At 46.0% G+C, this 14,562-nt stretch overlaps 1 protein-coding gene across 2 annotated transcripts in view; it reads left to right on the top strand.

The window, feature by feature from the left end:
- The first annotated feature begins 3,409 nt into the window (after nucleotides 1-3,409).
- The window catches only part of CDK5RAP2 (CDK5 regulatory subunit associated protein 2), a 186,044-nt gene continuing 174,891 nt past the window's right edge, over nucleotides 3,410-14,562 (top strand). For both annotated transcript variants that reach the window (XM_007968240.3, XM_007968239.3), the window contains exons 1-2: nucleotides 3,410-3,657; nucleotides 12,292-12,359. In XM_007968240.3, the coding sequence (XP_007966431.3) occupies nucleotides 3,599-3,657; nucleotides 12,292-12,359 (127 nt within the window). In that variant the 5' untranslated portion in view covers nucleotides 3,410-3,598. The remainder of the gene's footprint in view (nucleotides 3,658-12,291; nucleotides 12,360-14,562) is intronic.

The raw sequence follows: 14,562 nt of genomic DNA, 5'->3' as shown, positions 1-14,562 counted from the left end.
GGAGGGTTAAATGAGGTGTTGCATGTGATATACCTGGAACAAGTGACACATAAGACATGCTCAAAATGTGTAAGTTCTCTTCCTTGTTTATATTCTCAAGAGTTTTCATTGGCTGGAGATGCAAAGTTAGTTCCTTCATGTGGGAAGTGTTAGCCTTCCTCCCCATGAGACAGTTGGTTATATGTTAGTAGCTTTGAAATATACACAGAAGCCAGGCACAGTGGCTGACGCTTGTAATCCCAGCACTTTGGGAGGCCGAGGTAGGTGGATCACCTGAGGTCAGGAGTTTGAGACCAGCCTGGCCAACGTGGCGAAACCCCGTCTCTACTAAAAACACGAAAATTCACTGGGCATGGTGGCAGGTGCCTGTAATCCCAGCTACTTGGGAGGCTGAGGCGGGAGAATCACTTGAACCCAGGAGGTGGCGGTTGCATTGAGCCGAGATCGCATCACTGTACTCCAGCCTGGGCAACAGAGCAAGACTCCATCTCAAAAAAAAAAAAAAAAAAAAAAAAAAAGAAAAAAAGAGAAAGAAAAGTAAAGAAGTAAAGAAACACAGAAATCACCTCCAGAGCTGTAACATCCTGAGAGACCCTGAGAGGTTCAGCCCTCTCATTTAACAGATGTAGAAGCTGAGGTCCATAGAGAAGTGATCTGCCAGGCCGGGCAGGGTGGCTCATGCCTGTAATCCCAGCACTTTGGGAGGCTGAGGTGGGTGGATCACCTGAGGTCAGGAGTTCGAGACCAACCTGACCAAGATGGACAAACCCCGCCTCTACTAAAAATACAAAACTAGCCGGGCGTGGTGGCACATGCCTGTAATCCCAGCTACTTGGGAGGCTGAGGCAGGAGAATCGCTTGAACCTGGGAGGCAGAGGTTGCGGTGAGCTGAGATTGTGCCATTGCACCCCAGTCTGGGCAACAAGAGGAAAGCTCCATCTCCAAAAAAAAAAAAAAAAAAAAGGAAAAGAAAGAAGTGATCTGCCAAAGATCACATTATTGGTGGCAGAGCCAGGGGGGGAATCCTGACACCCCAACCTTCCTGCTTTTGGACACACCTATTCATGGGTTGAACTTACTGACAAGGAATATTGGTTTCTGGGCTTCAAGGACTGCCCCTTTCCTGGAGCAGTGCACCCAGTGTGCTAAGCTCTCCCTCTTTTTCATGCTTTTATATTGCTAATGCTGGGGGTGGTTGAAGATCTAGGGAAAGAAGAGGGACAGGCAAAAATCGTGGGCTTTGGAAGCCTCACTAAAGCTGAGAGAGAGAGAGAGAGAGAGAGAGAGAGAGAGAGAATGAATATGAATCTGGGATACACAGAATTACTATTGACTGAGCTCCTAAAAGTATCTCCGATTATTCTCACAAAAACCTTGCAGGATAGGTATTGGCCTCATTTCCAGATTGATTGATTGAATCATTCATTCACTTAACACACATTTTCAAATAGCTGCTGAGTGGCAGACATGTGCTAGGTGTTGAGGATATAGCAGTGAACAATTGAGAATGTAGTCCCTAGCCGGGCGCGGTGGCTCACGCCGGTAATCCCAGCACTTTGGAAGGCCGAGGCGGGCGGATCACAAGGTCAGGAGATCCAGACCATGGTGAAACCCCGTCTCTACTAAAAATAGAAAAAATTAGCCGGGCGCAGTGGCGGGCGCCTGTAGTCCCAGCTACTCAGGAGGCTGAGGCAGGAGAATGGCGTGAACCCAGGAGCCGGAGCTTGCAGTGAGCCGAGATTGCGCCACTGCACTCCAGCCTGGGCGACAGACCGAGACTCCGTCTCAAAAAAAAAAAAAAAAAAAAAAAAAGAGAATGTAGTCCCTGCCCCATGCAGCTTCCAGTCTACTGCAAGGAAAGACATTTAAAAAGATTTTACACATACACACACACACACACACACACACACAATTGCAAAATATGGTAAGTGCCACAAAGGAATAATTTGCATTGCTAGGAATACAAGAAGTGGCTTGATTTAGATTAAATGATTAGGGAAGGCTTCTTTTGAAAAGTATCAATAATTGGTTAATGACTTAATTGAAGAATGAGGGCCTGGTGCAGTGGCTCAGGCCTATAACCCCAGCACTTTGGGAGGCCAAGTGGGAGTATTGCTTGAGGCCAGGAGTTCAAGACCAGTCTAGGCACATAGTGAGACCCTGTCTCTATTAAAAAAAAAAAAAAAAGAATGAGGAAACTGAGGGTGAAATGGGAATTGTTCAAGATTACTGGGAAAGTCACTATCTATCCACTCACCAACCGTTTCAAGTTATTTTCATCAGGTGCTCTCACAAGGGCCTGCAGAGGAAGGAGCAACACTGAGTTGAGGAGGGGAAGGTTGATTTCATTGCTTAAGCTCTGCCAAGATTATCTAAGTGTTTGGTGATTGCTATGTGCTTTAAGAAAGGCGGCCAAGAGGCCGGGTGCTGTGGCTCATGCCTGTAATTCCAGCACTTTGGGAGGCTGAAGCGGGCAGACCACGAGGTCAAGAGATGGAGACCATCCTGGCCAACATGGTGAATCTACATGGTCTCTACTAAAGATACAAAAATTACCTGGGCGTGGTGGCGCTGCGCCTGTAATCCCAGCTACTTGGGAGGCTGAGGCAGGAGCCTCGTTTAAACCCGGGAGGTGGAGGTGGAGATGGAGGTTGCAGTGAGCTGAGATCGCGCCACCGCACTCCAGCCTGGCAACAGAGTGAGGCGCCGTCTCAAAAAGAAAGAAAGAAAAAAAGACAAAAATGAAAGGCAGTCGGGGTTATGCAGAGAGCCCTCATCTAGTTGGCAGGAGCTGCGGACCCCGCTCCAGTTGAAAGACATTGTCAATACTTAATTACTTTGGGGGAGTCCTTTCCTCTCGCTGGGCCTCAGTTTTCTGACCACAAGTGCCTTTTGAGTCCTAATGGTAATAAAAGATCAATAGGTGAGTGACTGGAGTGAGAGTGCTGTTGACCACTGGCTCATGGGAGTAAGTTATTTGCTTCAAACTAAGTCTGCAAATTACTGTTTGCCTTGAGATTCCGCATGTAGGATTTTTCTAAAGCAAGGCAGCACTCAGTTATCTGAGTTTCAACTCAAGGTCAAATCCCAAAGTTTTGGGGTCATCATTCCAGAAAAGCAAACACGAGGTTAGGAAATTTGCGGATGCCTAAGGGGCTGTATTCATTTCCATCTCCCGCGTAAATTAACGGACTAGGGCCGGCTTTGGCCCTCAACAAAGATGGCACCCGCCCTCGCCTCGTCTTAAGTGCCCTCACAAAAAATGACAGCCGGCTTTTTTCTCTTAGTTTTGCTGGCATAAACACGGACGCTATGCCCTTAGTTAAGATGGCACCTACCCCCGCTTCCCTGCCCGTCCTCTGGCGCCAGCCGGTCGGCTTCACTGCGTGCGCCTCGGTGACCCCGCCTCGTTTCCGTAGGAAGAAGCGCCGGGAAAGATGGCGGCGTCTGTGGTTTGAATTCCAGCGGCGCCGCCAGAGTCTGAACAAGCGCTGGGGTGGAGGGGGCGGGGACCCTGGGAGCTCGGCGGGTCGCTACCGCGGGGGGTACTAGTGTCGCCGCCTCCACAGACACCAACACCGCCACCACCTCTGTATCCATGATGGACTCGGTGTTGGAAGAAGACGTCACCCTCCCTGGGACGCTCAGCGGCTGCAGGTGCGGCCGGGGCATTGGTGGTCTTGGTAACCGGGCCGGGGTTCCAGCTGATGGGGTTTCACTCTAACGCGGCCTTGAGGTTTGCTTTTGAGGGTGTCTGGCCAGGGGCAAGTGTGTGGGGTGGGCTCCTTCGGAGAGGGTCTCTGGGGGGCCCACCAGCTGACACTCTGGGGGGCTGGGAGCCACGATCTGCACCACAGTTGCCTGTAGCATTGCACCACGTACTTTGTAGAGGGCTTGAAGAACAAGTAAGCGGTTTTGTGAAAGAGTAGGACCAGGGTGGGGCCACTTGGAGTATCCCGTTAGTGGGGATTGGTGGAGAACAGCGACCTTGAGGGCACCTGATGGTTCACTCTGGTTTGAGGGTTTGTTTTCATTATGGAGAGTGTAGCCGATATGCCCAGACTTTGCTTTTTGGGTCAGATAGTGGCCACCCAGGAGGCAATGGAGTGCAATGGTTAAGAGCCGTGGCTGGAGTTGGACAAAACTGGATTCAAATCCAGCTCTGTAAACTGACTAGCTGTGTGACCTTGGTAAAGTGATTTCACCGGCTTTCCCATCTGTAAAATGGGCTAGTAATATCCACCCAACAGAGTTGGGGTGAGGATTAAAAGAGGTGATGCCTGTCGAGCCATTAGCTTGGCACCTGTAGTGCCTGCCACATAATCAGTGCTTAAAAAATGATTTTGTGTTGCCATTAGTGTTATTATTACTACTGTCATCAAAGGTGATATGAATCAGGGAATAATGGCCAAGAGTGGCCTCCCATGGACCTGCCCCAAGAGACTGGGAGTCCCCATTGCTGATTGAGCTGGAGTCTGGTAGGAAGGCCTGATAGAGCACTACACTGCTTCAGGGCTGGCCCCTGTGGTTGTCCTGGACACCTGGTTGGAGAGTGAGTAGAAGAAAGAAGAGGAGAGCCCTGACTGAGAACCTGAACTGTTTATCCAGCTCTACTAGGGACAAGCTGCTGCTTTTAGTCAACAGATCCTAATTGAAAGGGTGACCATGGTATTGTGCTAACTGGGACACTTAGGAGTGAAAAGAGCCAGGCGCGGTGGCATCCCAGTCCTTGGGGAGGCTGAGGTGGGCCTATTTCTTGAGCTCAGGAGTGTGAGATCAGCCTGGGAAACATGGTGAAATCCTCTCTCTACAAAAAATACAAAAATTAGCCAGGCGTGGTGGCATGCACTTGTAGTCTCAGCCGCTCGGGAGGCTGAGGCAGGAGGATTGCTTGAGCCCGGAAGGTTGATGCTGCAGTGAGCTGTGTTCATGCCACAGCACTGTAGCCTGGGTGACAAAGTGAGGCTCTGTCTTTAAAAAAAAAAAAAAAAGTGAAAATAATGAATATTTATACCCGGGCAGCAGACATACATAGGGCCTATCTTGGATAAACCTGGACAAATGGTTTTTCTGTTTTTTTTTTTTTTTTTTTTTTTGAGACGGAGTCTCGCTGTATCACCCAGGCTGGAGTGCAGTGGCCGGATCTCAGCTCACTGCAAGCTCCGCCTCCCGGGTTTTTACGCCATTCTCCTGCCTCAGCCTCCCGAGTAGCTGGGACTACAGGCACCCGCCACCTCGCCCGGCTAGTTTTTTGTATTTTTTAGTAGAGACGGGGTTTCACCGTGTTAGCCAGGATGGTCTCGAACTCCTGACCTCGTGATCCGCCCGTCTCGGCCTCCCAAAGTGCTGGGATTACAGGCTTGAGCCACCGCGCCCGGCCGGTTTTTCTGTTTATTGAGAACCTTCATGTATCAGGCGCAGGCTAAGATGCTTTGTAGTTCCTGTCTAATTGGGTCCTGTGATATTTCATCATGCCCTTTTCTGTCTGTTTTACTTCCACTGCCCCAATATATTTGGAGTATGGCTTCTCTCCTGTATTGTCCTTTGCACCTCTAATAGTTTTTTATACTACAGTTTGAAAACTTATTTATTTATTTATTTGAGTCTTGCTCTATCACCAGGCTGGAGTGCAGTGGCGCGATCTCGACTCACTGCAACCTCTGCCTCCCGGGTTCAAGCAATTCTCTTGCCTCAGCCTCCCCAAGCAATTCTCTTGCCTCAACCTCCCCTAGCTGGGATTACAGGAGTGCACCAGCATGCCTGGCTAATTTTTGTATGTTTAGTAGAGACCGGGTTTCACCATGTTGGCCAGGACGGTCTCCATCTCCTTATCTTGTGATCTGCCCACATTGGCCTCCCAAAGTGCTGAGATTATAGGTGTGAGCCACCATGCCCAGCCTGAGAACTATTTTTTATATAAATCTGCTCTTTATTTTTTATATTTAAAAACTATTTTTAAATGTAAATCTGCTCTTCGCAGTCTGCTGCTTTATACTTTTAATGCTGCTTATTGCTGTTACCGTAACTTCCATTATTATTCTCTCAGATAGCCATTCTCATTTCAGTGCTTGTTGGCCAAACACTTGGGTTTTGGGGTCCCAGGCCTAGCTGGGTTTCAGTCCCAGTTCTGCTACTTAACAACCCCTTGATTTGGGGCAAGTCACTCATCCTCTGTGAGCCTCAGTGTTTATCATCTGTAAAAGGGGTTGGTGTAAAGCCTAGGGTTGGCATAAGGATTAAAATGAATCTTAAAAAGTTTAGCTCAGTGTCTGACCTGGAGTAACTACTCAACAGAACAGCAAACATTCTCCTTTCCCTCTTCTCCCTCCTTTGCAGGACCTAGATACTGCATACATTCCATCTTAACCATTTTAAAGCATGGTTCAGTTGTATTAAATCTATTTGTGTTATTGCTGAACTGTCACCACTATCTATCTTTGTAACTCTCCATCTTGCAAATGCAAAACAGAAACTCTGTCCCTGTTAAACCAGTAACTCCCTATTCCCCTCTTCTTCCAGCCTCTGACAATCACCAGTCTACTTTCTGTCTCTATGATTTTTTTTTTTTTTTTCCTGAGACAGGGTCTTGCTCTGTTGCCCAGGCTGGAGTGCACTGGAGTGATCTTGGCTCACTGCAACTCCCACCTCCAGGGTTCAAGCATTTCTCATGGCTCATCCACTTAGTGGCTGGGACTGCAGGCAGGCCCCACTACACCTGGCTAATTTTTGTATTTTTAGTAGAGACAGGGTTTCACCAGGTTGACCAGGCTGGTCTTGAACTCCTGGCCTCAAGTATTCTGCCTGCCTTGGCCTCCCAAAGTGCTGGGATTATAGGTATGTGCCATTGCACCCAGCCTGTCTCTATGATTGTGACTACTCTATAAGTATCGCATATTAGTAGAATAATACACTGTTTGTCCTTTTGTGACTGGTTTATTTAATTTAGCATTATGTCCTCAAAGTTCATGCATGTTGTAGTATGTGTCAGAATTTCTTTCCTTTTTAAGGCTTTTCTTTTCAATTTTTTTTAGAGACAGTCTTGCTCTGTTACCCAGATTGGTCTTAAATTCCTGGACTCAAGTGATCCTCCTGCCTCTGCCTTGCTAAGTGCTGGGATTACAGGCACAAGCCACTGTGCCTGCCCCTCACCAATATTTTTATTGTCCTTTTGATTATACCCCTAGGGTATGACCTGGTAGGTATCTCATTGTGGTTTGTTTGTTTGTTTTTTTGAGACAGAGTCTCACTCTCTCACCCAGGCTGGAGTGCAGTGGTGCAGTTTCAGCTCACCACATCCTCTGCCTCGTGGGTTTAAGCGATTCTCGTGCCTCAGCCTCCCAAGTAGTTGGGACTACAGGCGCATGCCAGCACGCTTGGCTAATTTGTATATTTTTAGTAGAGACGGGGCTTCACCATGTTGGCCAGGCTGGTGTCAAACTCTTGACCTCAGATGATCCGCCCACCTCGGCCTCCCAAAGTGCTGGGATTGCAGGAGTGAGCCACCGCGCCTGGCCCTCATTGTGGTATTGATTACACGTTAATGGCTACTGATGTGTTGAGCATCTTTCCATGTGCCTTTTAGCCATTTGTACACTTTCTTTGGAGACATATGTATTCAAATCCGTTGTCCATTTAAAAAATGTGTATATATTTTGACCCAGCAATTCCACTTCTTGTCATCTATTCTAGAGAAATCCTCATGCTTGTGCATAACGGGACCTTATAAGGACATTCATATGACAATGCGTGTAAAAGAAAAACTTGGAAACAAATTGAATTATTATCAGTAGGGGATTGGGTAAATACACATCCTTTCAAAAGTATCTTTCAGACTGTGGCCCATTGGTAGCTCATGAAATTCAATTTAATAGGTTGCAACCAGGATTTAGAAAAGTAGAACAGAATAGAAAACATTTCAAGGATGAAGGGTAATAATATTTCTTCTGCGGCTCATGGTCAGTAAAGTTTGAAGAACACTGCTGTAGAAAGCTTTGTAGGAGTTAAAAACTTTGAGGCATATCTATTTGTACTGTCAAGAAAACATCTTGTCATGAAAATATCTCTACTAATGAAAACATTAAGTAGAAGAGGGATGTTGTAGCAAGATATATACTGTTTGATTGCATCTGTTTTATTTTTAAGCAGCAAAGTTAAAACTATCTATGTAAAAACACATAAAAAGATCTGGAAGTTACAGGTCTTTTTGATAACAGTTACCTCTTAGGTGGGTACTAGATGGGAGTGAGGAGGAGCCAAGGAGAACTTTAGGCTTATCTGTATTTTTTTTTTTTAAATTTATGTATTTTTCTCTAATTAAGAATAAAATAGAATGAAAAAGGGGTTGTTAAAAGACAAAAGTGAGCTCGTTGGTGTAATCGTCTGAATGTTCTGTCTGGTCTCATTCACGGCTCTCGTGAAACAACTTGTCAAGGACACAGTCCTGTTGGGTCTTTTGGTTTGAATGGACATTTGTTGCTGGCATATATAGGCATAGAAAGAGGTCACTCCTTTTTGGTAGCAACAGAGCAAGATAGGAGGATGAGGTGGTGGAGCTCAGGTGAAGGTCCATTCAATCACTCAAAAATTGTCCACAGACAGTTGCTACAGCAGGGCGCGATGGCTCACGCCTGTAATCCTAGCACTTTGGGAGGCTGAGGCAGTCAGGTCACCTGAGCTCAGGAGTTCGAGACCAGCCTGGCCAACGTGGTGAAACTCCATCTCTACTAAAAATACAAAAAATCAGCTGGGCATGGTGGTGCGTGCCTGTAATCCAAGCTACTTGGGAGGCTGAGGCATGAGAATCGCTTGAATACGGAAGGCGGAGGTTGCAGTGAGCTGAGATCACGCCTCTGCACTCCAGTCTGGGCGATAGAGTGAGAGTCTCCAAAAAACCAAACCAAACCAAAACAGAAGAGTCATTATGATGGCTGTGCCCTGTGCTGAGTGATGGAAACCTTATGCCTCAGTCCATTTGGTCCTTACCACCACCACCACCACCACCACCCCTTATCCCCAACCTCAGGGAAGGCGTCAGGGGTACCAGGGTGGTGTAGGTTCAGGGCAGGGGGTTAAAGTCAGGCTGGCTTGGAGTTTCCAGCCTATTAACTTTTGGGTCTTTGTTTTTCCTCATTAGAAAATTAAAAAAAAAAAGGTAACATTAAAAATCACCACCTACTGCAGAAGGACTATGGTGAGGATTAAACCTGATTTTAGTTTCAAACATTCAGTTTAGAAAATGGACTTCAGCTGGGCGTGGTGGCTCACACTTGTAATCCCAGCACTTTGGGAGGCCAAAGCGGGCGGATCACCTGAGGTCAGAAGTTCAAGACCAGCTTCAACATGGGGAAACCCCATCTCTACTAAAAATACAAAATTAGCCAGGCATAGTGGTGCATGCCTGTAATCCCAGCTACTCGGGAGGCTAAGGCAGAAGAATTGCTTGAACCTGGGAGGCGGAGGTTGTGGTGAGCCGAGATTGTGCCATTGCACTCCAGCCTGGGCAACGAGAGCGAAACTCCGTCTCAAAAAAAAAAAAAAAAAAAAAAGAGAAAGAAAATGGACTTTAGTCCTGTGGTGAGGATGAAAGGGAAGGCTGCCTGTCCTGTGCTGAGTGCGGTGTTTGTGTGGAATGGGTGCTCCATATAAGGCAGGTTTCTTAGATTGTGCTTTATTTTGCACGTGAGGAGACTGGTACTCCACCATGTGTCACGTTTATATAGGAGCTTTGGGCAGTCCACACACAGGCTAGCAAGGGGAAAAGTCACTGGGATCCTGGACTTTGGGCTTGGCTTTGCCAGTAACTTTTGTGATTTTGAGCAAATAAGTTCCTAACCCATTTCTGGGTTTCAGTCTTCTCATCTGTGGAGTAAGATCATATCCGAGCCCTTTTGTTTTGCTTACATTGTTTTTATTTCTGGTGAGTCTCCCTGAGCCCCCAACCTTAATTATAAGGCTACAAGTGAATGATCAGAATGGAAAGTGGGAGCTGCTTGGGGCTGGAGGTGTGGTTGGAACTGACTGGAGGGTGCAGATGACAGAGGTTCATAGCATTTTAAAAGTGGGTAGGTAAAGCCCAAGTGGAAAGTTGGCAGGATCCAAGCAAGAATTTCTGCATTACCTAGTGGTTTTGTCTAAGAGTTGGGATGTCAAATGTCATTTTTCAGACTTCAATGTTTGCCTGTAGGAAGTTTGTCTAAGACCAAAATCTTTGGCTTTGTTTGCTAGGTACTTTTCAGCTGTGATTGATCTTGGCTTGAGTTATTCATGGGCAGTTTCAGCCAGTGGGAGTTAATGTAATGGCTCTGGTGGAAAGAACCCCAGATTGAGAATGTAGGACCAGACCTTAGGCCGAGCTTGGCCAATAACCTGGTGTGTGTGACCTTGGGCTTCTGGACCACTGTCTGCAAAAGGTGATGGTTGAACTTTATTTTAGTTTTTAAAATTCAGTTTAGAAAATTGACTTTGTCCTTTTAGTGATGTTTATTGGAGGAAATTGAGAATTATACAACATTAAAAAGGAAGAAAACCTCTCATTTCCCTACTGATGATGACTTTTAATATTTCAGTGTATTTCCTTTGTCTTGTTATATATCTATAGCCCACCTATTTCCAAAACGGACTTGAGGTGACTTCAGTGTTTATGTACTGTATATATTTGTTTTCATAATTGAGGACGTATTCTCTTTATGTTTTTTCGTTTGCCTTTATAGGGGACACATTTTTTATTTATTTATTTATTTATTTATTTATTTATTTATTTATTTATTTATTTTGAGACGGAGTCTTACTCTGTCACCCAGGCTGGAGTACAGTGGCGTGATCTCAGCTCACTGCAACCTCTGCCTCCTGGGTTCAAGTGATTCTCCTGCCTCAGCCTCTCAAGTAGCTAGGATTACAGGCACCTGCCATAATGCCCGGCTAATCTTTGTATTTTTAGTAGAGATGGGGTTTCACCATATTGGCCAGGCTCTTCTTGAACTCCTGATCTCAAGTGATCCACCGGCCTTGGCCTCCCAAAGTACTGGGATTATAGACATGAGTCACTGTACCTGACCTAGACACATTTTTTTTTTTTGATCATTTTCTTGATGTTGGAATTTTATGATATTTCTAATTTTTTGCCTGTTTTTGATCTTGAAGGTACATTCCAACTCCAAAGTTTGGTGGTCAGGCAAAATTGTCTGAGGAGCGCAATGAATTTGGATTTAGAGGCATGGAAAGAGCAAACTGCCAAGAAGTCAAGCTGAGTTTCCATCAACTCCTAGTTTACAGCGTGGGATAGGGAAGCATTCTTGGGGGTTGGACGTAAAAGACCGAGCTTCTGGACCTGGCTTTCTACTGAACTGCCATGTGACCCTGGCTAGGACAGTGAAATTGTCTGGGCCTTGGAGTCTTCCTTTGAAGAATGTGTGTACCCTCAGGAAGTTAGGCAATTCTAATGATGGTAAATCTTTTATAAATTGTAAAGCACTGTAGGTTTCAAGGCGACATGATATTTTGCTTTCATTTGTGGAGTACCCACAATATACTGGACCTTGCTGTATCTTGTTTAATTGCCAATTACTCTGTGAGGTAGCTGTTGTTCTCCTTTTACAGTTGAAGAAAGTGAGGCTCAGAGAGATACATGGCAGAGCTTAGAATAGAATCCAGGGTAGTGTCTTTTGTGTCACACCACACCTCCTATTATGGGTTAGTTTTCTGTCAATGTCTCCAGATCCTCACTGAACGTATTTATGTAATTCAACCAGGACAACTTCTTGGATCAGTGAATTTTGCATTGTTTGACATTCTTAAAGCATCTGAATTTGTGTCTGATTCCCAGAGGTTGTGATAGGCATATTAGTGGTCATAATGATAATAGTAACAACGATAATAGTTGCCATTTATTGAACACTTACTATGTGCTTTGTGTTTATATACATGAACTAATTTAATTTTTACAGGGAGGGCATGGTATCCCCATGTACCAGATTAAGAGAGCGAGACTGAGAAACATAAGTAGCTTGTACTTGTCACAGTGCCTCTGCCAGTAGCACATATTTGGCACACAGAACATGTGATGTATGACTGAATGAATGACATTACTGAAGGTCACTCAGCTATCAAGTGTTGGAGCTGGAACTCAGACCCAAAGCCTGAGTTCTTAACCTCTGTGCTTCATGCCTCATAGGTAGCTCAGCTGTGTGCGTCCCTCCTGGCCATGGGATGATTGTCATGTGCAGTCCAGACAGTCGTAACAGTTTCTGTTGTTCAAACATTAGCTCATCTGTTATCTCATGTGTTCTCTCCTAGTGTCCTTGTTCCCAATGTACCAGATGACCTGGATGGCATCAACGCTGATGCTAGGTTGGGAAATGGTGGTAAGTACACAAAACTAGGCCTTCTCTTGAGTAAAGAACAAGGAAAGTAGACATTAGACTGTGAGCATCTTGAGCTTTCATGTCTCTGGGGCCCAGAGGCTTCCCTGGGTTGGCATACAGTAGGTGCTGAGTATTTTTTGTATGTATTGATTTGCTCTCCACCTCCTTTCATAAACACTGGACTAGAGGAATTGCTGTCCTTTTGGCCATACTTCATGAGTTTCATTTGTTGCTACTAAACCTATAGGGACTTAGTGAGCGTTTGCTGAACTGAACAACTGCATGGAGGCTGGACATTGAATTGGTGGCTAGGCCGGTGGCTGGAGGCCCAGGAGAGCTGCCATCTGCACTCTAGCGTGCCAAGACCTTCCTGGCAGGCTGTTGGATCCTGTTTGCCGGCTGAGGCCCAGCATTCCTACACGGGCCTGCCCTTTGGAGACAAATAGCTGGTTAGACCACAGGAGACGGCACTGAGTAAACAAGTAGCGTATTGTGTTTAAGCTGGATTATGAGGAGACTTTGTAGTTTGGGTCTAGCTAAGCATTCTTCATAATTTTTATTTCTGAAGAAAGTGAATGCTTAAGCATCTCTGTGGGTAGTGCTAGTTTTTGCAAAATATTTCTAAGATATTTTGACTTGTGTATTTTTTTCTCTTTTCCACAGTGCTGAGATAGGTGCAAAAGGAAGGAGATTTTGGAGCAGACAGGAAAAGAGTCCCAAGGTTTATTTCTGGAAAATCCCTTAACTTACAGGGCACCCTCATGTTTTCCTCAGGAACCTATTAACTTTTACTTTATTTTTACTTTTTATTTTTTTGAGACAGGGTCTTGCCCTGTCACCCAGGATGGGAGTGCAGAGGTGCGATCACGCACACTGCAACCTTGACCTCTTGGACTCAGGCGATTCTTCCATCTCAGTCTCCCTAGTATCTGGGACTACAGGCGTGTGCCAAGACAGCCAGCTAATTTTTGTATTTTTTGTAGGACGGTTTTGCCATGTTGCCCAGGCTGATCTTGAATTCCTGGACTCAAGCGATCCACCTGCCTCAGCTTCCCAAAGTGCTGGGATTATAGGCATGAGCCACTGCACTCATTGGCAACTTTTACTTTAAATGCAAAATCTAACAAGTCTGATGTGAGATGGAGTCTCGCTCTGTTGCCCAGGCTGGAGTGCAGTGGTGCCATCTTGGCTCACTGCAACCTCTGCCTCGTGGATTTAAGCAATTCTCCTGCCTCAGCCTCCCGAGTAGCTGGGATTACAGGCATGTGCCACCACGCCCAGTTAATTTTTGTATTTTTAGTAGACATGGAGTTCACCATGTTGGCCAGGCTGGTCTCGAACTCCTGACCTCAGGTGATGTGCTTGCCTTGGCCTCCCAAAGTGCTGGGATTACAGGCATGAGCCACCGTGCCTGGCTGGCTTATTTCTTAATTTAGCCGATAGTATATATCTATTTCATGCCCAACTCTGGGCTCAGTGCTAGAATTCAACCTCAAACGTGTTTACACTTAAGCTGAGAAGACAGATAAACGCTTATGAGAAATCATATGATCAGTGTCAGGAGCAAAGACGTATCAAGTGCTGTGAGAGGGGATTAAACGGAGATTTCCTCTGGTGTGGAGGTGAGTCAGGCTAGAGTTTCACAAGAAATTGATATTGGAGCAGAGACCTGAATAAGTCGGATGTAGGTAAGGAAAAAGGAGGGGATGAGCATCCCAGACAGGTGAGGGCATGGCCCATTTGAGGAACAGGAAAACAAACCAGTGTGCCCTTCACAGTCTGCCCTGCCCATTCCTTAGCCTCTTTTCTGCTAAGTGGTTTCTGAACACCATCCCCACTCCCACCTCTGTGCTTTTGCCTGGGCTGTCTCTCCTTCCTTTTGTTCCTCATCTGCCCAGTTCCTGCTTGCACCCTCTTTAAGACTCAGCTCGAAGCTCACCACCCTTTTTGGCTCTCCCCAGGCTGACTAAGGTGTACTTTCCTCTCTCAGCATTGTGTATTTCACTTTGTCTCCTCTCATTTCATTTATTCCTGTTGGCTACTTTTAAAGTATCAGAATCAGACTAGTTCTCAGCCGCCTATACTCCTTCCATCCTACTCCAGACCACCAAGATCTGAGGCCTAGATTATCCCAATATTCTCCTAACTGGTTTCCCTGTTTCTCTCCTAAGCCCCTTACAGTCTGTTCTCAGACAGGCAGCCA

This window comes from Chlorocebus sabaeus, chromosome 12 (genome assembly GCF_047675955.1).
Source record: "Chlorocebus sabaeus isolate Y175 chromosome 12, mChlSab1.0.hap1, whole genome shotgun sequence".
NCBI lineage: Eukaryota > Metazoa > Chordata > Mammalia > Primates > Cercopithecidae > Chlorocebus > Chlorocebus sabaeus.
This window is presented reverse-complemented; position numbering and strand designations above follow the sequence as displayed.